This window comes from Gracilinanus agilis, chromosome 1 (assembly GCF_016433145.1).
Source record: "Gracilinanus agilis isolate LMUSP501 chromosome 1, AgileGrace, whole genome shotgun sequence".
Lineage (NCBI taxonomy): Eukaryota > Metazoa > Chordata > Mammalia > Didelphimorphia > Didelphidae > Gracilinanus > Gracilinanus agilis.
The window spans coordinates 150,711,486-150,738,826 of record NC_058130.1 but is presented as its reverse complement, the minus strand read 5'-3'; the positions used below and the strand labels follow the sequence as shown (position 1 = coordinate 150,738,826).

The window sequence follows — 27,341 nt, the reverse complement described above, 5'->3', positions numbered from 1 at the left end:
CTCAATAAAGAATTGTTGTCTCAATCCTACTTAGACTGGAATAGAGAAGACTTAGGGGAGAGATGATAGCCTTTCAAATATATGACTTTGGACTAAATGGCTTTTTGATTCTCCTTTCATCCCTTAGATTCCATTCTTTAGCATTCATACATGTAATCATTTATAATTAGAAAAAATTATCCCAAAATTAAATGAGGGAGAATTTCTTGAATTTACTAATAAAATTAAATTTCAAAAAGAATTCTTATGGATGCAGTTCATATCCATACCTGTCTCTGGACAAACAGCACTCACAGCAAAAAACTGTCCATCTCCCCTCCAGGTAACTTGAGGTCTATGATCATCCCAGGGCAAAGCAGGCTGCTCATTCTGAGTGAGGAAGAGAAGAGAAACAAAAATGTCATCTAGATACTTGAAATAATGCATCTCTGCACTACTCCCTGTCTTCCCCTTGCCCCCAATAAAAGAGTCTCTGGTTATTAAAAAATCAAATATTTTGTATGTATAGTAAACCCTAACTATATGGAGGTCAACTATCCTTCCTGAACCCTCAACCTTCCATAATTATGTAGTATATACTCAGAAGTAGTCGGTCTCTATAAAAGTAAACAAAACCGCAACTATTTCTTTGGCAATGAAGCAGCAGATTCTGAACAACTAATGAGAATGAAACAACACTGGGAAGAATCTTAGAAGTGAAAAGTATATCCAAAAAAATTGTAATAACAGTAACTTTCACTTAAGCAGCTTTTTAAAGTTTGCAAGGCACTTTACATATGTCATCGTATGTGCCAATCTCATAATAATCCTGTGAGGTAGGTACTATTATTATCCTCATTTTACCAATGAGAAAACAGGCTGAGAAAGGTCAAATGGATTTGTCTACAGTCACATCACAGTTAGTATCTGAGATGGGATAAAAACTCAAGTTTCCCTAACTCCATGTCCAATATTTTAGCTGCTCTGACAAACTGCCTCCCAAAGAGGTTCAGTTCATCCTCAGTAGTGCAGTTGTGGTATGTGGTAACTGGTGGTATCTACTAATAGCCACTTTTTAAAAAATATAAAGACCAGAAGCATAGGAGAAGAAATGAGACACAGGAAAATAGAAGACAGCTGCTATAAGTAGCAATAAGAGCAAAGATCATAAGGAATAATGAAAGCAATGAGCAATTCGAAAATTGGAAAAGAGTAAGAAATGAATAGGCATGAAATAAAATTGATGTTTTCTGGTTGTGTCCACAACCATTTGTACATCAACATATGAACCCTTGATGGAACGGAGCATTTCTATTCTGTGTGTATATCTGGAGGGTGAAAAGTACTAAAAATGCACCTGTGCTATATATACCCTGAGACCCTGAAGACATCACATTTCTTGCAGAAGATATACCAATGTGCATAGTTGGTAACAATGGGGGGAGAAATGAAGGGGACAGAATTCTCTATATATATTGTAAAGAAAACCTAAGTCAAAATACAGGGAAATATTTTAATCTATAAATATTGTATAAACAAGCAAGTAATAAAAAGGATTTGGCACAACACAGAAATCATACTATGAGTATTTAATTTGTGTTAAGTGAAAGATTTTTTAACCTTAAAAAATAAAATGAACCTTTTTACATGATTTGAAAAAGGGAAGCATAAGGAAATGTTGATCATCAATAAAATACTGTGAATTCCTATGGCTTAAAATGCATAGCATATTAAAAATTTTTGTGAGATTCTTACCTAAATTTATAGCACACAGTGTCACAGAACACACTCAACCTAAATTAAAACTCTTAAATCAACTTGCTTGAGAGTCATTTTCAGAGAAAAAAAAATGTGACAGTACTTCTATTTCTAGCCCAATAGTTATGTATTGGCTCCAAGGCAGAAGAGTGGTAAGGGCTAGGGAATAGGGCTTAAGTGACTTGCCCAGGGTCACACAGCTGGGAAGTGTCTGAGGCCAGATTTGAACCTAGGACCTCCCATCTCTAGGCCTGGCTCTCAAACCACTGAGCCACCCAGCTGCCCCCTAGTCCAATATTTATTGAAAAACAAAAATATTTTATGAATAGTCAAATGAACTGTGTCTATTTTTTAAAGGGTGACACTGTCAATTTAAAACTAAGAAACAACATAAGGCCAAATATAGCTGATGAAAAAAAATTCAATAAGTCATGTAGCCAAAGAAATTACATGGCATTTCCCACATAACTCATTTGACTATAGCCAATTTTGCAATGATGATAAAACCTAACTACTTTTACCCAGAGTGGTATTAGTAAACTATGAGTGCCTCAATTGCTTTTGCCCAAGCTGAATAATAAGCTATCAAAAAATAAAATGTTAATAAAAAATTTTATATTCACTACCCTAAAGTAAAGCCATAATATATTTACCTGTTGCATATAGATCAACTACTAACTGCTTTTCTTACTTTCAGTGAAAGATCATTTCTGAACCATGGGCTTACTTGAAGCAAGAATAATTCGGATATTAGTCAGTGACAGAAGCCCAAACCCTTGGGTCTTAATCTATTGTTCTTTCTCCTGTACTTTGTTTTTAATGAACACTTTATAGGTTTTGGAGTAAGTTAAACTCAAAACACCTTAAAAAATGAAGAGTAACACTCCTTTGTCAACAACTTTGTCAATAAACTTTATACAAGTGACAAAGAATACAATGTAAATTCAAGATGCCAAGGAGATGCTTGTTACATGTCACATAGCTACACATATCCTATTAAATTATGACTCCTAAAAAGGTTACAAGACTCATTATTTCAGAAGTTCCAACAGGTGCAGAGAATTGAGGTTTTATAAATAGTACATAAAGACTAAATAATTTACCATTAGTTGGATACCTGGGACTTTCATAGAGTATGGATTTGTTAATCACATTTGTTTCCACCATATGCTTACTACTCACAGGCATCAATCTTTTGGGTCTGGCCAATACATTTAAAGTTAAAGAAATAACTTATAAAAAGAAATTAACTTTGCATGTCCATAACTGTCCCCCATTAACTAAAAGATATTATCACACAGAAAGGCATCATCACCATTTGTTTGCGATGTGCAGCTTGTTTGCCTTCTGATCCATGGAACTGTGTCTCCTTTTTACCCCATCCAACAGTGATAAATTTGCCTAGAGATTAAATTTGAAAACATAAAAGATAAAATAATTAAGCCAAAAAAACTTCCTATCTAAGCCATTCATCAGCAATTACACAAGTTTTTAGAGGTCTCATTTAACTGACTCAAAGGGATTCATCTGAAATACCTGGTTCTTAATATGCCTATTACTATGAAGAATTTAAAGAAGCACTTTCTATTTCCCTGTTCTTTTAAAACTATTCTATAGAGTCATCTAACAATTTTCCTGGTAAGGTAGGTTAGTAATCTTATCTCTACCACACAAATAAGGATTTTTTAAAATGATGTGCCCATAAGCAAAGAATAAATTACTGAAATCAAGATAAAAACAAAATCTCTCATTTCCAAGCTTTCAACTCAGCTGCCATTCAACTTTCTTGATTTCTAAAAAAATTTTAATCCAATTTTATTTTCAGTTCCAAATTCTCTCCCTCCCTTGGGTTTCTACCCAAGAAACCCACTCTGAGCTTTCTCCAGGGTGGAGTGAATAAGGAGCTAAGTTCCTGAAACCTGTCTCCAAGTTGTTCACTACTGTTCACACATGCTTAGTCATCAATTTGATATTCATATTCCATGCAGTTATCTGCTTACAATAAAGCGAAGTCATCAGTGCCCAACTTTAAAAATGAAAAGCATTAGATCAAATGGTATTTCAAAGTTGGACTTGTGCTCACTTTCTCCAAAATCATCTTGATGGATTTGCCTCTCCATGATTGGTTCAAAATCTTTAGTCATCAAAATTAAGGTCTGTTGGCCTGTGGGGAAAAGGGGAAAAAAACTGTTTTGTTATTCCCTAAAGACAATATTTATTCCCCAAATAAATGGTTAGTACTTAAAGGAACAAGGAAATACTTAATTGGTATACAGTATTACCAAGTGAAGAGATTCCCTCTACTAATAGAGGTTAACTGATATTTTTAGACAGATACCCAGGTAAGAGAGTCATTCAGTAGACATTAGAGGTTAAGACCAGAAACCAGCTCTTTTTAGTTTTAAGGCCAGCTCTCTATCCATTATGCTAAGCTCTCCTTCCTCAGAGCCCAAAATATATTCTAATATATGTTAAATTTGTTGACAAGGGCATCTTTCACTCTGGCGCCTCAAAATTTCTAGATCTGAAATACTGGACTAGGCATGTGGGCTTAGGCCAGTCTATTAAAATCAAACATCACCTTGGGTTTTACGAACAGTGATTCTACTAGAAAAATACACTGCAACCTCACTCACTCAAGTATTTTATATTTTTTCTTTCCACAAACTAAGAAAATTAAGTTTTAGCAGCATATTTTGCTAGCAGAGCTAAAGACACAAACAAAAGATTCACCCTTGCCTATGATTCTATGCTACTTTCCTTCCCAGTCATTCTATTAACATAGTTGAAAAAAACAACCAGAAGATCCAACGGACTGAAGACTGGAATATTTTATGAGAGGATTAGTATAGGTAAACTGTGACAACTTAACCTGTAACAAGAAGAACAAGTTCCTGGTCTGGACTCCAACTCATGACAGACAAACCACTGGCAACATTCCCAACACATTCCAGCTGAAACACAAGGGAAAAGGAAAATTAAAAGTTGAAGCTCAAATGACCAGAAACTAGGAACAAGTGAGTGTTTATTTAAATTTCCTAGCCCTGAATCAAAATAGACAAAAACCAAAACAATTCAAATCTACAAAACCCTTAGCTTTATACCTGGCTCTGTCCTTCCTGGGTTGACCTATTTGCTCTTCCTTGAACATATTATTACCTCTCCTACCTCCATGCTTTTGTAGAGGTTCTATCTAATTCCTGGAATGTTCTATTACTCATCTCAGGATTTTAATATCCCTAGACTCCTTCCTCTTACATGAGGCTTTTTCTAATTCTATCTCACCCCATCTCACTTTGTTTGGGCTCTTCCCTAAAAGCGATATTATTTTGTATTTACTTTGTATTTATTTATTTATGTAAGTATACATTAGTTCCTCCCTCATGTTCTATATCCCGCACCAACCAAGAATATAAGTTCCTTAAGGACAAGAACTCATTTATTTTTGTCTTTGTCTTCTTAGCAAAAATTGTCTGACAGACCCCAAAATAATGCTTTTTGAAATGAATTAAACAAAATTTGAAATCCAATACACTTTTCCCTACCTATGTGACCTTGGGCAAGTCACTTAACTCCCATTGCCTAGCTCTTACCACTCACTTGCCTTAGAACTAATATAACATTTTGATCATAAAATGATCTGGAAGATTTAGGACAGATAATTTATACAGTTGATGTAAGATATAGATACAACAACAGAAAGGATTAGGCAAGCCAGGTCAGTAATCTGGAAATCCTGTTAGTAAAAGAGGGAAAAGAATCTAGATAACTAAAAAGAGAATAGTTTATTGCATCAACAATCTGAGAGTAGAGAAAGACAAAGTGAGTCTAGAAGCTACCTTTAACACCTTAGTCCTTTTTTTTTTAACCCTTACCTCCCACCTTAGAATCAATACTATCTATTGGTTCCAAGGCAGAAGAGCTCTAAGGGCTAGGCAATGGGGTTAAGTGACTTGCCCAGGGTCACACAGCTAGGAACTGTCTGAGGCCAGATTTGAACCTAGGACCTATCTCTAGGCCTGGCTCTCAATCCACTGAGCTACCCAGCTATCCCCACCACCTTAGTCTTAATACATTGTAAAATTAATGTATTCGTGTTAAAAATGGTAAGCTGAATTAGGTATTTTAAAAAAATCATTAAGTTCAAATATAACAAGCAACTAACTCAAGATCACATTTTCTAGAAATGGTCTACCTACATAAAAAAAAAAGCATAAAGCATAGCTCTTATCAATACTGTAATATTCTCATTTTTAAAATTTTATGTTCTGTCAATAGAAGACAATATAAATTCTCTGTATGGTTTTAACCAAGGAATACCTTGTAAACATTGCCAAAGCCTAGATAGCAACTCTATTAAGTATAAGGTGAAACACAGAATGCAATAATATTTCACTTCGAAAAAATACACTCCCAAGAATACTATAACTGACTTAAATGAAGACTTTTACTATAAACACAGGAACCACTAAGCTACTTTCCAGGTTACATGAAGACATTTACCCAACTTCCTTTTACCTGGCTGGTGCTGAGATTACAGAGTATAACATCCCCCGAAGCTGTGGCCACACATACAGACTCCTGATCCAGCAGGTCCTGGATACCCACAATGCATCCACTGCCATCTTCAGGTAAGAAGCCCCCTGATATCAAGGGAATCTCACAGGTTACCTTTAGCCCAAGAAAAAGAAGATACCATTGAGAAAATAAGGCAGTTCACTCTCAACAACACAGATAATTCAAACCATAAGCTATATAATGGCTGTATAAATAACTCAATCAAGTACTTAGAGAGCTCCACCCTTATAATTCAATCAGTCAGAAACTTGTAAATCCTTCTGATAAGAGTTTGCACCCTCAAAGGACTAGAGGTGGACCCCACAGACACTGTCCCCCTGGGCAGTGCTAGACAAATTGAAAGGCTGTGATTGGTTCCTGTGAAGTGGGGGCGTGACAGGAAGTGATGTTGAGAAAACTGCTTTAAAACTACCAGCCCTAGGATTTTCACTCTCTCTCTGCATTGGTGAGCTGAGCTGAGCTGAAAGGAGATTCTTAGAGGCAGTCACCTCTTCTTGGAATCTTTCTGGAGAGGCTTGCTAGGTGAATGACTGGAGCTTTCCGCTCTGGGGAGGCTTGCTGGGTGAGTGACTGGAGCTGCAGGAAGAGTCTGCATTGGTGGAACTCTGGCTAAAGACACTACCAGGACTTCTGGCTGAGAACTACTGGAAAATCTACAAGAAGATTGGGACTTAGGGAAGACCCTGCCAGGGGCTCAGCCGGACTTCACCAGAGCAGCACTTAGAGCTGCTAGGCTAAGACCAGGCTTTGTCTCCATATATTTCTCTCTTTCACTATCTCTGCTTTGTTGTAAATAAATGCTGCTAACAGTCATTTTGACTTAGGGGATAATATTTTATAATTGGCGACCATTTTTATAACTCATATTGATTAAAACTGAAATTTAATTGTTACAAAATACATAAGTTTCATAAAATATCTGCTAAGAGAAGTATTATAACAATTAAAGAGCCAGTAAGAACTATTCAGAGACAGCAAGCTAATGGTCATAGGCTTCTGTCTTCAAAATGAGTAAAAGCTAGAAGAGTACAAACACTAAATACTCACCTCCTGAAATAAGCAAGATGATGAGAAAAGACAACATGATTAAAAGGAGTCCCTCATTTCAAATCAATTTTTTCTGTTTGTTCTAGTCAGAAAATGCATTCTGAGTAATTAAAGGTATTTTCAATAATTTCAAATCAATAGCTATGGGCAAATTACATTCCAGCATAATGAAAAAAAAACTGAAAAACAGAAGAGGTTCCACAGAAATGAATATGGGTAAATGTCTCATTTTTTTTTAAGGAGGAAAGTAGATAATTTTAAGTTGTAGAATAGTGACCTCACAGAAATTCCAGGCAAAATCCTAAAATGTATCATTAAACCAATGTTTTGTGAATACCTGGGAAAAAAGAGGTGATTGTTGTGTCCATCAACATTAACCTCATTCCTTTTGTAGGAAAGGAGGGGGCAAAGCCAGGAGAGCAGCTTAGTAGCAGCAAAAGCTGGAACTGCTCCAAGAATCCTCACAAACCAATCTTAAAATAGCATTTCAAAATGACTGAAGTCACAGAACCAACAAGAAGACAGTGAGGGGGCTCTCCTATGGAAAATAAATTGAAAGATAGGCAAAGAGAGTTGATTTTCACAGAATAAGGGAAACAAGAAGTAAAACTGAAAACAAAGGAGTGCTGGCTGGCTAACCACTCCCCTCCTACCTTACACCCACCTCTTGAGGTCCCAGGCCTGCAATGAGGCCCAGGCCCCTAAGTCCATAGCACCTGAACCTCAGTAAATCTCTACCCCAGGGCAAAATAGCTCAGTGCTGGAAGACCTGCAAGCCATTAGCAGAAGAAACAGAATCAGCAGTATTCAGACCACAGGTTAAAAAAAAGGTTAGGAAAATCAGCAAACTGCAAAAAAAAAAAAAAAAAAAAAAAAAAACCTAACCATAGAAAATTTTTGTGGAGATAAAGAGCAAGGCACAGATTCAGTAGGGAACAGTGAGAGCAAAGCAACCCCACGCAAAACTTCAAAGAAAAATGGGGCACTGGAAGAGCTCAAAAAGGAATTTTAAAAATCAAATAACAGAGGTGGAAGAAAAATGGGAGAAAGAAATTAAAATAATGTAAAAGGAAAATAACAGCTAAAAAGCAAAACTGGTTAAATGGAAAAAAGAGGAATAAAAATCCAATGAAGAAAAGAATTCCATAAAAAACAGAATTGAGCTACTGGAAAAAAAGAGGTAAAAAAATCCAATGAAGAAAAGAGTTCCATGAAAAGTAGAATGGACCAAACAGAAAAGGAGGATAAAAAGTCATGGAAGAAAATAAGTCTTTAAAAATTAGAACTGGGCAAATAGACACTAATAACTTCATGAGACATCAAGAAACAATAAAACAAAATCAGAAGAATGAAAGAAGAAAATATGAACTATCTCATTGAAAAAACAACTGACCTCAAAAATATATCCAGGAGAGACAATTTAAGAATTATCAAACTATCTGAAAGTCATGATCAAAAAAAAAATCCTTGATGTCCTATTAAAAAAATTACACTGATATTCTTGAACAGGAGGGTAAAATAGAAACTGAAAGAATCCACAAATCACCTCCTGCAAAAAATCCTCATATGACAACTCTCAGGAATGTGATAGCCAAGTTTAAGAGCTACCAGGCCAAAGAGAAAATACTGCAAGCAGCCAGAATGAAAGTAGCTTCTACATTGAAGATCAGAAGGTTTGGAATATGATATTCTGGAAGGCAAGAGAACTGGGTTTACAACTTTTATGGGGAAGGTTATTAAACTAATAAATCCAAGGAATGTGTTAGTACATGTAGCAAAAATAAATTTCATTAAGATTGTGTATCTAATACCATCCTTGTGGAAAAAAAAAAACAAGAGATGTGCTGTAAGTGACAATAGTTAGGTATAGTTGGAACTAATCAAAACCCAAACTAGCCCCAAAGGATAGATGACTAAAGGATTTGTGTAAACATGAAGATTTCTGTAGAAGAATTCCATAAGGTTTTTTTAGCTCTCTTCTCTTTCGAATTTTCATCAATGATTTGTAGGAAAGTATGGATAATACACATGTGCATTAAATCAGCAGATGCCATGAAATCTAGAGAGAACTAAATATAGTATGTGATAGAACTAGGATCCCAAAAAATTTTAGAATGCTGGAATAAGCTTAATTTTTAAAAATGAGAAGAGTAAAGTCCTACCATTTGAATTTTAAAAGATTAACTGCATTAAGTTCTTTTTTATGGTGACAAAAGAATTAGAAATTGAGGGGATGTCCATCAAATGGATGAATAAATTATGGCATATGATGGAAAAGAAAAAACATGTAAAGATATATACACTGATGCAGAGCAGAACCAGAACATTTTATACAGTAACAGCAATATTGTACAATGATAACTGTGAAAGCTTAGCTATTCTCAGCAATACAATGATCCAAGACAATTCTGAAGGACTCATTACAAAAAATGATATCCACCTCCAGAGAAAGAACTGATGGAATCTGAATACAAATTGAAGCATTCCATTTTTCACTTTATTTTACTTGTGTGTTTTTTTTTTTTAATTTTTTTTTTTAAACCCTTAACTTCTGTGTATTGACTTATAGGTGGAAGAGTGGTAAGGGTAGGCAATGGGGGTCAAGTGACTTGCCCAGGGTCACACAGCTGGGAAGTGTCTGAGGCCGGATTTGAACCTAGGACCTCCCGTCTCTAGGCCTGGCTCTCAATCCACTGAGCTACTCAGCTGCCCCTACTTGTGTGTTTTTATTTATGGGTTTTGGTTTTATATGAGTATTCTCTCACAACATGATCAATATGGAAATATATTTTCCATAATCATAAATGTATAACCTAGTTCAAATTGCTTACCATCTCAGGGTGGGGGAAAAAAGGGAAGGAGGGAAACAATCTGGATCTCATAATTTTGGAAAATATGTTAAAAATTGTTATTATATGTAAATGGGGAAAAATAAAATGTATCATTAAACAAATTTTTTTTTAAATTTTATACGTAGTACAGAACGGAGGGTAATATAACTAGAGAAGAGGTGATGTGAAAAGGATCTGGGAATGTTAATAGATTTTAAGCTCAATTTAAATGTAACATAGCAAATTAGCAGAAATTTGGTTGGCTTCATTAGTAGAAACATGATATGCAGAACAGAGAAGGGGAGAGCCCCACAATATTGTTGCCCTGAAACACATTCAGAATATATCAGGATAAATGAAAAGCATTTAAGTTTCAGGCACTGACAAGCCAGAGAATGTACAGAAGAAAGGGACCAAGATGGTAAAAGAACTAATTGATGCCACAGGAGAGACAGATTGAAGAAACTGAGTATATTTAACCAAAAATGGTAAGACTTAAAAGAAGAGCTGATAATTGTCTTCCAAGTATGTGATGGCTTGTCAAATGGAAGGCTTTTTCCATCTCACTCCAGATAGATTTAGGAATAACAGTAGAGAGGATTTCAACTATTCATAAGTGAGGGAAAAAATCTTAATAAATTAGTCCTGTCCAAAAGCCAAATGTGCTTCCTGGTAAGACAAATGGTTTTCCATCCCTAAGACACTACAGGGATGTCAGATGTGATTAATGTTCAGGCAGGGATATATTGCATAGTTTTTGAGGTTCAACTTAACTCAGAAATACTAAGATTCTGATTTTAATTGTTCAAAAACTATAAGCAGTGGTACTAAAGCTAAAAGTAAACACTGGTACTTCCAACAGTTATTTATGAGTGGTAATGAGATTATGGAAGCAGAAAAAAATGGGTTCCGTTAGTTCCTTTCAGTTTGCCTAAATTTCTTTTTTAAACATCACTGTCACTTCCCAAAGAATTTCCCTCACTTGGAACAAATAAAAAATAAAGTAAATCAATATATTGGCCATTTCTGAAAATATATGCCTCATATCATGACTATGGTGTCTACCCCATCTCTTCTGAGAGGCGGGAGACATATTTCACCATCAATCCTTAATTCTAACAGCTCCTAAAAAAATTTTGGGATCCATAACTCCTCACAATGCAAAATCCAAATTTACATTAATTTAGCAAGGTGCATGGCATTTCACTCAACAATTCAAGCAAGTAGTTGTCTCTAATATGCACCTATAACACTGATAAATCAAAAGATTGGTTCCTTGACTTCTCCCTCCCCGCCATTATAGTCCCTATGGGATATGGGAACAAAAGAAGAATGTAATGACTCAACACATGTTATGAATATATGCCAAAAATGAATATTTCTTTGGTGGAAATGGAATACTGGTATGCTCAAGCCAACCTTCTGCCTACTAGAATTTAGAGAATGGAAATAGATCATCACTTGAAATAACTACACCTTTTATAATGACACATGTGAATCACTAAGGATTTCTCATTAAAGGGGGAATGAAAGCCATACAATTAAAACTACACCACTCAACCTACTTGGAGTGTTTATGAGAACTTGAAAAAGGCTATGACAAGATGATATAAACTTCTCCCATAATGACTCACTTCTCTTGCAACAGGATCCACTTCTATAAGCCCATAACCTGAGCCAATGAGCAGCGTCCCCTGATCAGTTCGAAGGGAAAAGCACTGGGGTTTCCCAAGAGTCTGCATATCCTTGAACTCCAAGGTCCGAAGTAACTTTAGGTTGCGCATGGTGAATGAACAACTGTTGGGAGAAAAAAACTCTCAAACTTAAGCGGCATTTGATCAAAAAAGGAAAATGAACATCATTAAATGACAATAAATATTACCTATTTATGCATAAGTGGGCACCAGGAAAAAGGATTAAAATAGAAAATCAGGCAACTACAATACTTTATATACAGATAAAAATTAACAAATGATTTCTCTCTCCCTTTTTCTCTCTGTGAATATGTGAAAACACATAGCAGAGCGTCAGAAACTGGGAAAACTGAAACCTGTTTCTAGCCCTGCCATTTAAAACAAGCAAATCTATAAATTTCATATTTCTTTTAACTGAAAAAAAATCAAGGATACCTTGAATATTGAAAATATGAAAGCACCCAAAGCATATTTTATCTAAGGATATCTTTTATTACTCATTTGATGATTATATAGATTATAGGTCATTCCTTTTCTTTTTTTAAACCCTTATCTTCTGTCTTAGGATCAATACTGTGTTTTGGTTCCAAGAGAGTAAAGGGGTAAAGTCTAGGCAATTGTGGTTAAGTGACTTGCCCAGGGTCATAAAGCTAGGAAGTGTCTGAACCCAGGACCTCCTGTCTCTAGGCCTGGCTATCAATCCACTGAGCTGCCCCTAATATATTCTTTTATAAAAGAAAATAAAACTTTATCTATATGACCTTAGACAAGTCACTTAATTTCTCTGGGATTCAGTTTCCTCATCTATAAAATGAGAAGTTAGACCTGATAGTTTTCAAGGTAATTTCCAGATAAAAACTCATTACCCTAATTTCTCAAAAATGCACATGTACAAATTAAGCTGAACAAGAAACATAAAATTACTACTTTATAAAATGTTTTAGGAGTTCAATGATCTCATAAAAAGCTGATTAAACCATTAGATCTTCCTGATATAAGCTCCTCACCCCCTTTCTTAAAAGATACTTTTTTCTGACCAATTACATGTAGGAACAATTTTTCCACATAAACTTTCTCAAGTTAAAAAAATCTAAATTGTCCCTCTCCCTCAATTCCCAACCCTCTTTCCCAGAGATAGTAACCAATTTGATCTGGATTCAATCCAATACTATAAAAAAGTTCCAAAAGACTTCCCAGGAGATATAAGCTTTTTGAACCGTTAAAACCGACCTTTATGATATCAAATTTAAAACTTAAAAAAACTTAAATACATTAAATTTTATATGCATCATTTTAAGACTTGTAGTGGTTTATGATTTACTGGTTTAATTGAAAGTTATAATTTTATATCTGAAAATTTCAAAACTTTTTAATCTTCTTAAATTAATGTTCTTTGCAAACAAACTGATTTCTTTTTCTTTTTGTGTGTCCAAAACCTAAACATGTTTATTCCAAACTTCTTTTTCCTGAAGCCTCCAATCTCACTTCCATTCCCCATATTTACTATAGATGACAGCTTCCTACTTCACTGAGAAAATTCAGTCATCTGACAGGAGCTCCTTTACACCTTGCCTGCATTCCCACTCAGTTTCTTTGAACTTCTCAGCATTACCAATTACATATTCCTGCTTCTTTCCAGTCACATGGGAAAAGGAATCAATTTTTCAAGAAGAAATCTTTCTGATTGTAACCTTGATCTTATCCCTGCTACCTCCAGAAGATGATAGGTTTGTCTTCATTGGTTTCTTCCTGAACACTTCCTAGCTATGTGACCTTGGATAAATCAATTAACTTCTTTTTGCATCAGTTTCCTCATCTGTAAAATGGAGATAATTATAAAGCATCTATCTCTCAGGGTTACTGTGAGGATCTAATGTGAAAATAATTATAAAATGCTTACCACAGTGCCTGATACATAGTAGGAACTATATAAATGCTAGCTACTACTATTATTATTAGCTCTCCAATCCTTTAAAAAGCTTTTCTGACAATTCTACTCTAATCCAGAAACTGATCAATCTTCCATCTCTTTTACTACCAAACTTCTTAAAAAACTAAACTCCAATCACTGTCTATACATACATCCACTTCCTCACTACTCATTTTTTCCTTAATGTCTTGCTATCTAGCTCTTCTTCCTCCTCCTTGATGTTTATTCTATGGTCGCAAACCACCTACTGATGGTCAAATTCAAAGGCCTTTCTTTTTTCATACATGACTGTCCTTCTAGAGCAAGGGTTCTTAACCTTTATTGTGTCCAGGAAGCCTCTGGCAGTTACGTAAGGTCTACGGACATCTTCAGAATAATATTTTTAGGGGGCAGTTAGTTGATTCAGTGGATTGAAAGCCAGGCCTAGAGACGGGAGGTCCTAGTCAACTCTGGCCTCAGACACTTCCTATCTGTGTGACCCTGGGCAAGTCCCTTAACCCCTATTGCCTAGTCTTGCTGCTCTTCTGCTTGGAATCAAAACACAGTATTGATTCTAAGACAGAAGATAAGGGTTTAAAAAGAAAAAAAAAGAATAATATTTTAAATATTTTCTTAAACCCTTACTTTCTGTTCTAGTAACAACTCTAAGCAAGGGCTAGATAAATAGAATTAAATGTCTTGCCCAGGATCGTACAGGAAGGAAGTCTAGAGGTCATATTTGAATCCAGGTTCTCCCAACTCCAGGCTCTATCCACTGTGTCACCTAGCTACCATCTTGTAAAAATTTATTAAAAATACATAGGATTTAGGGGCAGCTGGGTAGCTCAGTGGAGTGAGAGTCAGGCCTAGAGACGGGAGGTCCTAGGTTCAAATCTGGCCTCAGCCACTTCCCAGCTGTGTGACCCTGGGCAAGTCACTTGACCCCCATTGCCCACCCTTACCAATCTTCCACCTATGAGACAATACACCGAAGTACAAGGGTTTGAAAAAAAAAATACATAGGATTTCAAAGAAAACCAGTAGTACTGAAGTTCATGGACCCTAGAGGTTAAGAGCCCTTGTTCTAAATGCTACAGAACACATTATAGAAATATGTCTAAAGTATTCAATAGGGAATCAGGAAGAACTATGGTCAAATCCTACCTCTATAGCTGACTCACTATAGGATCCCTACCATGGCACTTAACCTCTCTGAAGCTCTGTTTCTTTATCTACAAAATAGGGATAATATCTACATCTATAATATCAACATCTCAAGGCTTTATGAGACAAAAATAGAGATGATGTAGGTAAAGAGCTAGGTAGGGAGCAGCTGGGTGGCTCAGCAGATTGAGAGCCAGGCCCAGGGATTGGAGGTCCTAGGTTCAAATCTGGCCTCAGACAGTTCCTAGCTGTGTGGCCCTGGGCAAGTCACTTAACTCCTATTGCTTAGCCCTTACCACTCTTCTGCCTTGGAACCAATACCTATTATTGATTCCAAAATGGAAGGTAAGGGTTTTAAAAAAAAAAAGAGCTTTGTAAAAGGTAATAAGGGAGGGGAGAGTATGTGGTGTGAAGCTAGGTAGTGTAAGATTTAAATTAATATCCAATAACTCCAAGTATTATATTTTATAAAGTTTATTAATAATCACTTGAAGTAGAAAGAAAATAAACTAAAAGAAATAGAAGTTCAAACCTAATTATCTAACAAAAATAAGACCACATGAGTAAGTTCTCCTGCCTGCCCAAAAGCCCAATTCTGCAACTAAGATCAAGGGAAAAGGGAGACTGAGGGGGGCAGAGCTACACAAAACTTATATCCTCCCTACAATAGCAAGTAATGTGAAAAGGAACATGGGAAGCTGGGATTTAGAGTTCTGGGGAACAGAGCCTAATTATATGGTAAGCTCAGTGGATTGAAAGTTAAGCCTAAAGATGGAATGTCCTGGGTTCAAATATAATCTGACATTTCCTAGCTGTGTGACTATGGGCAAGTCACTTAATCCCCACTGTCTAGCCCTTACTGCAATTCTGCTTTAGAACTATGGAATAAAGTCTAAATTCTTTAGGCTATCACTCTTGGGCTACATTTCCCTAAAAATATGACTCAAAACTATCTTTCTAATCAAAAAGGGAAATGTTATAGTTGTTACTATAAACCACATAGTATTGATTCTAAGATGGAAAGTAAGGGTTTCAAAAAATGTAATAAGCTATACAAAATATTAGGAAAACCCTCCTTGGCTTCAGAGAAACCACATTTCTTTGGTTTTTATCCTGCCTTGTCAATCTTTCTTCTCTATCTCCTTTGTTATCTACTCTTTTCTTCCCAACCCCTTCAGTAAAGTGTTCCAGAAAGTTTTGTTCCTCTACTCTTTTCTCTCCAGATTTTCTCCCTTACTTATCCTATTTATTTTCATAATCATCACCTCCTTGCAGACACCATCTAAATCTATTATGTCCATCTCCAGGTTCTTTCCTGAGTCCCAGATCTATATCTCTAATTGCCTATAAGACATCTCCACACAGAAGCCATGTACCTCAAACTCAACATGTCCAAAACCATCATCATCTTTCCCCTAAAACTCATACCCCTTCTGACTTGATATCTATGGCATCACCACCAGTATCCCCTATTCAAAATTTTGTTATCTTGAAATAATACTTCTTTTTAACCGCATACACAATCAATTATTTTGTTGATTCTATCTACTCAGCATTTCTTGAGGTAGGATTTATCTAGTATAGGATAAATTGCATAGCTATAGGAAACTCTCCTTTTTCTTCTTTCTCCTCTAATTGCTGCCCAAGATAAGAAATGTATACAGGTCCTGCTACAACTAGTAATGGTTACTATAGACTACTTGCAAATATACTCTATACTGCCTGTGGAATAAAGTCCAAATTCTTTAGGCTATCATTTAAGGCTTCCCCAGATTTGGTCCAAAACTATCTTTCTAATCAGAAAGGGACATGTTTTAGTGGACAATATGGAAATGAAGTAGGAGTTCTCCTTCTGAAACTTACTAGCTTCGTGCAATGACAATCACTTAACCTCAACAGGTTTCAGTTTCCTCATCTTTAAAATGAGCATAATAATGTGAGTACATACCTTACAGAGCTGTGATGTCTAAATAAGATAATGAATGTAAGCTGTCTCTAAATTTTAAGAACTATAAAGATAGGGGGGAGCTGGGGAGCTCAGTGGATTGAGAGCCAGGCCTAGAGACAGAAGGGGTCCTAGGTTCAAATCTGGCCTCAGACACTTCCCAGCTGTGTGACCCTGGGCAAGTAAGTCACTTGACCCCCATTGCCTACCCTTACCACTCTTCTGCCTTAGAGCCAATACACAGTATTGACTCCAAGACGGAAGGGTAAGGGTTTAAAAAAAAAAAGAACTGTAAAGATATCAGTTATTATTAGGACCTCCATTAGATTATAGACCTAGAGAAGAAAAGGACCTTGAACAAACTAGTTCAGCCCAAGTGGTGCTGGAATCTTCCTCTGGATTTCCAGCATTGCTACCCCCTCACTTGACTATTAATTTATGTTTTGACTCTTCTGACCCATTAATGTACTGATAATTAATTCCAGTGACCTTCCTCTGTTAATTATTTACTATTTTTCCTATATATGGCTTCCTTTGTATATATTTGTTTTCATGTTGTCTCCCCTATTAGATTGTAAGCTCCTTGAGAACAAGGACTGTCTTTTGCCCTTTTTAATATCTCCAGCACTTAACATGGTACCTTGACACATGGTAGACATTCATTAAATATTGATTACATAATGTTTATTCCCTTCTCTTTCCTCCTATCACTGTACCACACTGCTTTCCATAGTCAAATATGAAATGGTAATGGCAATAAGAAATTACAAGTAAGTTTATGAACTTATAGGTAAAAAAGTGCTAACTTTAAAAAAATTATATCAAATCTAGAACATCTAGGCAAAAGTAGTTACTTCACTAGCACTTTCTTATACTACCTTAATCAGAGGTCCAGTCTAAAACCCAAATTATACCTACATCTATAATAAAAGAGGTCATTGTCAGAATGCAAATAGCAAAATTTTAACACGTGCTTTCCCCCCAATTTTAAATATAGCACAAGAAAAGGTAAAGTAAATGTTTCAAATATATACAAAGCAAATTATATACAGGAAAAACAGGAAATAATTAACAGGGGAAGGCACTGGATTTCAAAAGGGTGGGGTTAGGCTTCCCGTTGAAGATGGGATTTTAGTTGATTTAAAGAATGCCAGAGTTCGATACGAATACAATCCCACGGACATAAGTAATCTCATTCTTCTCTGAGCTTCTACACCCCCTTTGTGCCCATTCTGCACAAAGTATCAGTTATTTGTTTGAATGTCTTCTGTCCTATTATAGTGTCAATCCCTAAAGGCCAGGAGCTCATCTCCACCATTTTGCTACCTATGCCGGCCACGCCTCCTCACTCACAGCAAACATAAGTGGTGAATTAAGAAATCAATGAATAGAACGGCCCCTTCTTCCGCCCTTCCTGGAAATAGCTAGCGAACCCGAGTCGTCCACAGCAAGAGATCAAGGAAGTAAAGAATTAAGGAAAGCGGGAAAAAATAATTAATTAACGGTCAACCGAGAAAGTCTCCTAGAGAAAATTCAAGGGGAATCTCCAGCGCCCTGGAGAAGAGCCCCTTCCTGTAGCGGGCACGCGCAACGCTGCTCACGCGGGGAGGGGAAGCGCGCGCGCGAGAGGGGGAAGCGCATGCGCCCTATATAGATGCCCCTGCAACCATGCCCACTCGTTTTTACTCAGAAATGGCCAGAGCCCCATCACTCAAAATGACTGCGCATGCATTTACCTGTGGTTGCTCTCGCTCTAAAGGAAGACCGGCAAAGTCAAGGGCCTAGCCAGTGGCCACGCGCCCTCCTTTTCTCTGCTCTGAGCGCAAGCTCTCCCAGTACAGGAGAACAGCGAATGTCTCTAAGCTTCGCCGGTCTAGTATCCTGATACGCAAACGCCAGGGCTCGTGTCACCAAGCTCGCTCCAGGCCACGCGCGTGCGCGCTCTCGGACTTTTTAGGAGGCCTGGTTTCCGGCTGACAAGCATGCGCACGGCTCTACAGTGTTTTGTGGGACAGAGCGAGCCTGGCTGCAGAATTCGTGCGCGAGCTCCAGTCAAGGGTGGCCACGGGGAGGACATGTGACAACAACAAGACCACGTGACTGAGACCTGGACACGTGACGACTTCTAGGGAAACGGCGGGAGTGTTAAATGAAGGGTGTTCTGGAGATGGAGAAAGGTGCGGACTCCCGAAGGGGAGCGGCAATTCCCTTTTTTCCCCTCTCTATTTGAGTACAGAACTGTCTGCGCTGCCCCTGGCTCAGATGCTTATAGAATTGAGGTAGGGGAGCACAGCCACGTACATAATTGCCCGTGCACCCTACTGAAGGCAGCACATTCTTTTCTATTGACTCCTCTGGGCACCACCTCTAAAATCTGTGCCGCTTCTGAAGTTTGCCACAATCCTCTAGGTTGAGACATTTTGGGAAACCTCCCTCTCCTGAACTCCCGCATCCAATGTAGTAATCAGGTGTCAAATTAAGATTGAGTTTACATCTATGAAGCTAATGGAAATTTTCCTTTTTTTTTTCATTACACATAACCAAACATCCTAGGTCTGTGCCTCCTTAGTTCTCCGGAGAACAACTATAATAACTCCTTAACAAGGTTTCCCAGCCTCCAGGCTTGTGTCTATCTCCCTTTCTCACTTTCCTCCTCACTCCTACATTCAACATTTCTTAATAAAGTCTTATCAAAGATTCTGGAGTAGTTTGCCATTTCTCCAGAGTATCTCCATTTTACCAATGAGGAACTGAGGCAAACATGGTTAAGCACTTGTCCAGGTTTCCACAGGTAGTAAATAACTGGGCCCTGATTTGAACTTAGATCTGACTCCAGGTCAGGTGCTCAATCCACTTTACCATCTGTCTGCTCATTTCAACACTTAGCACTAAGTGAAAGAATAATCTGTTCTGAGTCACCCAGTACCAAAAACAAAAAAATAAATAACTCCCCATTGCCTATTGAAAACAATAACAACAACAAAAACTAAATTCTTAAGCTTGGCAGCCAAGAGACCATTGCCACTAGATCATACTCTACATGAAAAAAGTACAAGTCATGAAGGGTTTTGAATGTCAAATACAATATTTTTATATTTGATCCTGGAGATACTGGGGAGCCATTGGAGTGTATGGAAAGGATGTGACATGGTCAGATCTTCATTGGGGGAAGATAATTTTTTAAATTATGATTTTATTTTTAACATTCTTTTAAAATTTTGAGTTCCAAATTCTCTTCTTCCCTCCCATCCCTCCCATATCCAGTGATAAGGGAATCAATATGATACTCATTATTTTTTAGATCTCGGAGCACCCTACTCCTAACATCCCAGTGTGGAAGGGATACTTGTCTCTACCTGAGTCCTTGGCAGAGATGATACATCTTCTCTTTTAGAGAAAAATTTGTCTCTATCCTCCCTCTTTTACATTAGATCCCGGAGGCTGAGGATTCATTTCTTTTAGGAAAGTAGGCCTATATAAACCCCATATTTTTATATCTTCACAAATCCTTTATAAACCCAAATTTTACATATCATACATTAAGCTAGGGGCAAAAACCTAACTTCCATCTCTTTATAGGGAGGGGGGAAGCCATTCATTCCTAAAGGTTTAATGGTAGCTTTTTTTTCCCCCTCAGAACAAAAGTTATCATTGGTAGGGACAACCTCCTTTGATATACAAAATAGCAAATAGCCAATCAAGCAGATCTTATAGACATTTAACCTATCTTCAAACTTAATGCTTTCTGCTAGGAAAAAAACACACCTTGGTTCCAGGCCTCCATCTGATTTGGTATTAAAAAGTCCTAGTAAACTTCATCTCATTCCTTAACTGTGAATCCTGTCCCTCAAAGCCCCATTCAAGAAGACACTGTTAAGAAAACACCACAAAGTCATGTATGAGGTAGTCTAGATTTTATTTATTTTTGCAATACCCTACTCCTCCTGCCCTAAGATAGATAGTATTGAAAGTTATGTTGGCTCAAGTGACCCATTTTTGCCAGACCTACTTGCATTCAATGTTGGGGAAGGTAACAGAATCTGCAGCTTTTTTTCATTACCTGTTCTTTACCAAATATCCTACCTGTGATGTCTGTATCCCTATCTGCAAATTTTCATACACACTTACTGCCTTGGAGAGGAACTGAGATGCAAGGGCCCAACCTCTTTTGTTCATTATGAATTATCTTTATCTCTAGAAAGCTGGCCACCTGGAAGCTATTTGCTGATCTCTAGTGATTGTCCTGTATACACATTGCTCCCTTGATTTGCTTATAATAAACTCCTTTTAGTGTTTTTTTGTCTAGAGTTTTGCCTCAGTAACATTGGTAAAAGCCTAAACAAAGAATTTTCCTTTCAACAATAAAGATTTATTGAGTACTTGCTATATACTAGGCACTGGAGTAAGCACTGAGAACACAAATACAAAGTAGGACAATTCCTATCTGCCAGGTGCTTGCATTCTAATAGGGGAAGACAACAAATACAGGGGTGCTAGAATCAAGATTTTTTGGTTTCCTGACCAAAAGAAAGGGAAGTGGAGAAAGGGAAGGAACAATACTACTCATTCTGGAACTTCATTCTTCACCTTAATTTTTTTGCTCCAAATTCTTTCTTTTATTAAATATACATGACTACTAAGTTACCTGGACTTTGAACTGCCCTACATAAGGTAATATTATTATCATTGTATCTAAAGAGAAAGAGTAAAAGGAAAAGGGATGAGAATCAAGGAGATTTATATACTAGAAAGAAGTGAGGTTCAATAGGATCTAAGGAGATTACGTTAAATTATATCCTGTTCTTTGCTTGAGATGTGGAAATTGCCTTTTGAAACTAATTCTCTGAACTGGGAAGTAGCTCTTTTGCTTTGATTTTTGAAGTCAAGCTTTCCTTGTGGAATTCTAGTTTTTGCATATTTGAAAAGAAATATATTTTGGAATCTTAGGAATGTCAGTTTTCTAGGTATTTCTTCCTTTCTAGTTACCAGTTCCTTTGTTTATTATAGAACTGTATGATTGCTTTATGGGGCAGCTAGGTGTTATAGTGGATAGAGTGCTAGGCGTGGAATCAAGAAAACCTGAGTTCAACTGTGGCAGTAGAAACTTGCCAGCACTGTGACCCTGCACAAAGGTTACCTAATCCTATTTGCTTCAGTTTCCTCATCTATAAAATGAGGTAGAGAAGGAGCACTCCGGTATATTTGCCAAGAAAAGCCAAAATGGGATCATAGTCAGACATGACTAAGCAACATGATTGCTTTATCTTTGTTGAAGGATGAGTTTTATTTTATTTCATAACATTTTATAATTACACTAAAATCTGCATTGATTTCACTCATTTCCAGTTAGGTAGAAAAAATATATTGTTTAAACTAACCACATCTTTTGATTTAGTGATTCTCTTGCTAGAATTTTATTACATATCTTTTAGTGGGTAGAGAGAATCATATGTGGAGTGAAAAAGTCTTAGGTTTGAGTTTATTTACTAGTTGCATGATCCCAGGCAAGTGACTTAAAAACTGAAAAACTTGTGGAAGAGGTGACACTTGAGAGGCAGAGATGAGGGAACACATTCCAGGTATTGGTGGATATGGTGCAGGAAAGAGAGCTTTGGGCCTGGAGTCAGGAAGAACGAAATCCAAATCTAGCCTTAGACAATTACTAGCTGTGTGACCTTGGGTAGGTCACTTAACCCTATTTGCTTCAGTTTCCTCATCTGTCAAATGAGCTGAAGAAGGAAATGGCAAATTACTCTAGCATCTTTGCTGAGAAAATCCCAAATGGGGTCATGATGAGTCAAGTATAACTAAAAACAAAACAAAACAAGAGAACAGCAACTGAATGGGTGGATAAGATGGCATGTTGAGTTCTGGGAACAGCTAGTAGTATGTTTTACTGGAAGGCAAGAGTTTGTAAAGGACAGTAATTGTTTCAATTAAGTCTGATAGAAGCTATATTGTTAGATTCTTAGATAACAAGTCAAAGAGTAAATATTCTCCTGACATTTTTTTTCAAGCAGGGTGGGATGTGGTCTGACCAGTACTTTTGGATATGTTAATATAAAAAAAGGGAGATGGAAACCCCTGAAACTATATACATGTAGTAACAGCAGGAGTGATGGGGAATTTGATCTGAGGCACCTTTAATGGAGCTGGTCATGTCCTCTGAGCCATCTATATATTTTTTTCTTCTTCTTTTTTTTTTTAAACCCTTACCTTCCATCTTGGAGTCAATACTGTGTATTGGCTCCTAGGTGGAAGAGTGGTAAGGGTAGGCAATGGGGGTCAAGTGACTTGCCCAGGGTCACACAGCTGGGAAGTGTCTGAGGTCAGATTTGAACCTAGGACCTCCCGTCTCTAGGTCTGACTCTCAATCCACTGAGCTACCCAGCTGCCCCCGCCATCTATATTTTTAAGGTATTAAATTTTATTTTTCCCCCCAATTACCTATAAAAAGTTTCTTATATTTTCCAAAGAATATGGTGTCTCAGATTCTCTCCCCTCCATCCTCCACTTCAATCCCCTATCCACATCGAGATGGCAAGCAATTTCATATAGATTTGACATCTACAATAATGTAAAACATTTTCCCATATTAATCCTTTTGTGGAAGGAAACTCAAGTAGAAAAAAAATGAAGAAAGTGAAAAAAGTTTGCTTTGGTCTGGATTGAGACTCAATTCCTTTTCTCTGGAAGCAAATGGCATTTTTTAAAAATCATGAATCAATTGGGATAGTTTTAGATCATTGTGTTGCTGAGAATAGTTGCTATTCATGATTGTTCATTCTAAATTATTCCTGGCATTGTGTACAGTGTTCTCCTGGTTCAGTTTAAATCTTTTCAGGTTTTTCTGATTTCCTGCTTGTCATTTCTCACAACACAATAGTATTCATCACAATCATATACTATAACTTACTCAGTTATTCCCCAGTTGATGGCTATCCCCTCACTTTCTAAATCTTTGCTCTTCTAAAAAGAGTTGCTTTAAATATTTTTGTATATATAAATTCTTCCCAGCCCTCCCCCTTTTTTAATCTCTTTGGGATACAAACCTAGTAATGGTATTGCTAGATCAAAAGGTAAGTAGTATTTTATAGCCCTTTGGGCATAGGACCAAATTATTTTCCTGAATGACTGAATCAGTTCACAACTCCCCCAACAGTGCATTTGTGCCCCAGCTTTTCCATATCCCTTCCAAGTTTTGCCTTTTTTCTTTTTTTGTCATAATAGCTAATCTGATAGGTGTGGGATGGTACCTCATAGTTGTTTTAAATTGCATTCCTCTAAATCAGTGATGGGCAAGCTTTTTAAAGAGAGGGCCAAAGGAAAGGAAATGCTCATCTGTTGGTCTGTTTCTAAGGCAACTCTTTCGAAGTTTCATTGTATTGTATCCTATGTATTCTTCAGATTAGGAATAATGTCTCCTTCAGATAGAACATTTCAGGCCACATCTGGCCTGCAGGCCATTGTTTACTCATCACTGCTCTAAGTAATAGTAAATTATAGCATTTTTGCATAACTATAGAGAGCTTTCTTTAATTATTTTGTATGAGAACTTCCTATTCATATTCTTTGACCATTTATCAATTGGAGAATGACTTGAATTCTTATATATTCAACTAATTTCTTTATGTATTTGAGAAATTAGGCCTTTATTAGATACTTGTAAAATTTTTTTGCCTCATTATGATTACTTTGTATAACTTTCCATCCTATTTACCCCTGTTTAGTTTCTGACTTCTACCTCTTCCAATTTTCCCTCTTTTCTATCAGCCCTTCTCTTCTCTTATTCCTTCTCTTGAATCCCCTTCTCCTATTTTTCTGTAGGGTAAAAAGCTTTGTATGCTTAATTGATTGTGTATATTCTTCCCACATTGAGCCAATTCTGATGAGAGTAAGGTTCTTTGACATTATAAGAATCATCTCCCCATATAGGCATATACACAGTTTAACCCTGTTGAATGTCTTTTGATTTCTCTTTCCAGTTTTCCTTTTTATGTTCTTGAGTCTTGTATTTGAGAGTCAAATTTTCGATTCAGCTTGTCTTTTCATCAGGAATGTTTGAAAGTCTTTTGTTTTATTGAATATCCATTTTGTTTTCTCCTGAAGAATTATGCTCAGTTTTCCTAGGTAAATTATCCTTGGTTGAAGTCCTAGCTCCTTTGTCCTCTGGAATATCATATTCCATGCCCTCTGCTCCTTTAATATAAAAGCTCCTAAGTCTTGTATTATCCCAACTGTGGCTCCATGATATTTGAACTGATTCTTTTTGGATACTTGCAATATTTTCTCCCTGACTTGGGGGTTCTGGAATTTGGCTATAATATTCCTGGGAGTTATCCTTTTGGGATATCTTTAAGGAGGTGATTAGTGGAGTCTTTCATTTCTATTTTGTCCTCTGATTCTAGACCATAAGGGCAGTTTTCCTTGATTTTTGAAAGAAGATATCTAAGCCCTTTTTTTGATCTTAGCTTTCAGGTTGTCCAATAATTCCTAAATTATCTCTCCTGGATTTATTTTCTGGGTCAGGTGTTTTTCCTATTAGATATTTCACTTCTTCATGATTTTTTTTAAACCCTTACCTTCTGTCTTATTCTAAGGCAGAAGAGTGGTAAGGGCTAGGCAATGGGGGTCAAGTGACTTGCCCAGGGTCACACAGCTAGGATGTGTCTAAGGCCAGATTTGAACCCAGGACCTCCCGTCTCTGGGCCTGGCTCTCAATCCACTGAGCTACCCAGCTGCTTCACCATGATTTTCTTGAATGAGCTTTTGTATCTCCTTTTCCATTTGACCAATTATACTTTGTAAAAAGTTCTTTTCTTTAGTGAATGTTTGTACTTCTTTTCCTAAAGGGCCAATTCTATCTTTCAAAAAGTTTTTCTCTTCAGTGCACTTTTGTACCTCCCCCGCCCACAAATTCTGCTTTTTCAGAAGTTCTTCTCTTCTTTGGATTTTTGTGCCTCTTTTGCCAATCAACCTATTCTTTTTTTTAAGATCTTAATTTCTTCAGTACTTTTTTTGTGCTTCCTTCATTTACCAAGTTGTTGACTCTCTTTTTCACGATATTCCTGTATCTTATATCTTTCCCTAATTTTTCTCCTACCTCTCTTAGTTGAGTTTTAAAATCCTTTTTGAGCTCTTCTGTTAATTCTTTCTGGGCTTAAGAGAAATTCATATTTTTCTTGGATGTAGTGGTATTAACTTTGTTGTATTCTTCTAAGTTTGAGTCTACCCTGCCACCAAAATAATCGTGTATTTTGAGAGTTTTTTTTTTTGTAGTTGCTCATTTCCCTGCCTTTTTATTTTCTTTTAGTTTAGGAAAAAACCTTTTAAAGCTGGGCTCCATAAATATGGTGAAGGGAGTTGTTCAAAGCTCCATGTTCTTTGTGCAGCTTCCTTCAGAGCCTGCACTGGGGATCTATTTGCTTTCTCCCCCACCATCTATGGCTGAGAGTTTCTGAAGCCTTTGCAGCTGCTTTGGCTCTGACAGAACCTGTTGCATTGCTGGGCTCTGCCCTAGTGCTTCCTTCCACCTCTACCTTGATATACTAGATCCCTGTGGGGTTGTTTAGGTCTGAAAAATTACTTCATCTTGCCTTTTTGGGGGGTTATGCTACTCCAGAATTCATTTTAAGGACATAGCTTTTTGGAGGGTAACTTGGTAGAAATTAGATGGGTTCCTATGCCTTCTCCACCATCATGGCTCCACTTCCTGTCAAAAATCTATTTATTTAAAAATATATTTTATTGGGGGCAGCTGGGTAGCTTGGTGGATTGAGAACCAAGCCTAGAGACCGGAGGTCCTAGGTTCAAATCTGGCCTCAGACACTTCCTAGCTGTTTGACCCTGGGCAAGTCACTTGACCCCCATTGCCCACCATTACCACTCTTCTGCCTTGGAGCCAATACACAGTATTGACTCCAAGATGGGGTATATATATATTTTATTTCCCAATCACATGTAATAACATTAAATATACATACATTTTCTGAAGTTATAAGATCCAACTTATTTCCTTCCTCTCCCCTCAATGAGATAATAAGCAATTGGAGTATACATATATGATCATGCAAAACATATTTCCACATTGATCATGTTGTGAGACAATACTCATAAAAAGCCATAACTCAAAAAGTGAACAATAGTATGTTTCCATCTGGATTCAGACTCGATCAGTTCATTCTCTGGGAGTGAAAAATGTTCTTTCTCATAAATGCGTCAGGATTGCCTTCCTCATTTTATTTTTAATAGTAACTCCTCAATTCATTCTGAGATTGTAGGATCACTAAATTGACTGATGAATATGAATTCGAAGTTAAGGCGCAGCATAGCTGCGGCAACCCTCCGCGGCGTGGGGGCGCCCGCATGCGCACGGGTCTGGTGCGCACGGGTCTGGTGCGCGCGCCAGCCGCAGCTCGCATGTGGGACGGCGGAAG

At 37.1% G+C, this 27,341-nt stretch overlaps 1 protein-coding gene across 1 annotated transcript in view; it reads right to left on the bottom strand.

Annotated features, from left to right (window-relative positions):
• Positions 1 to 11,977, bottom strand: part of ELP1 (elongator acetyltransferase complex subunit 1) — a 77,790-nt gene extending 65,813 nt beyond the window's left edge. The window contains exons 1-6 of the mRNA XM_044657218.1: positions 11,828 to 11,977; positions 6,256 to 6,408; positions 4,610 to 4,691; positions 3,821 to 3,901; positions 3,053 to 3,138; positions 270 to 369 (exon numbers count right to left, since the gene is read on the bottom strand). Of these exons, the coding sequence (XP_044513153.1) occupies positions 270 to 369; positions 3,053 to 3,138; positions 3,821 to 3,901; positions 4,610 to 4,691; positions 6,256 to 6,408; positions 11,828 to 11,977 (652 nt within the window). The remainder of the gene's footprint in view (positions 1 to 269; positions 370 to 3,052; positions 3,139 to 3,820; positions 3,902 to 4,609; positions 4,692 to 6,255; positions 6,409 to 11,827) is intronic.
• Between the last annotated feature and the right edge of the window lie 15,364 nt (positions 11,978 to 27,341).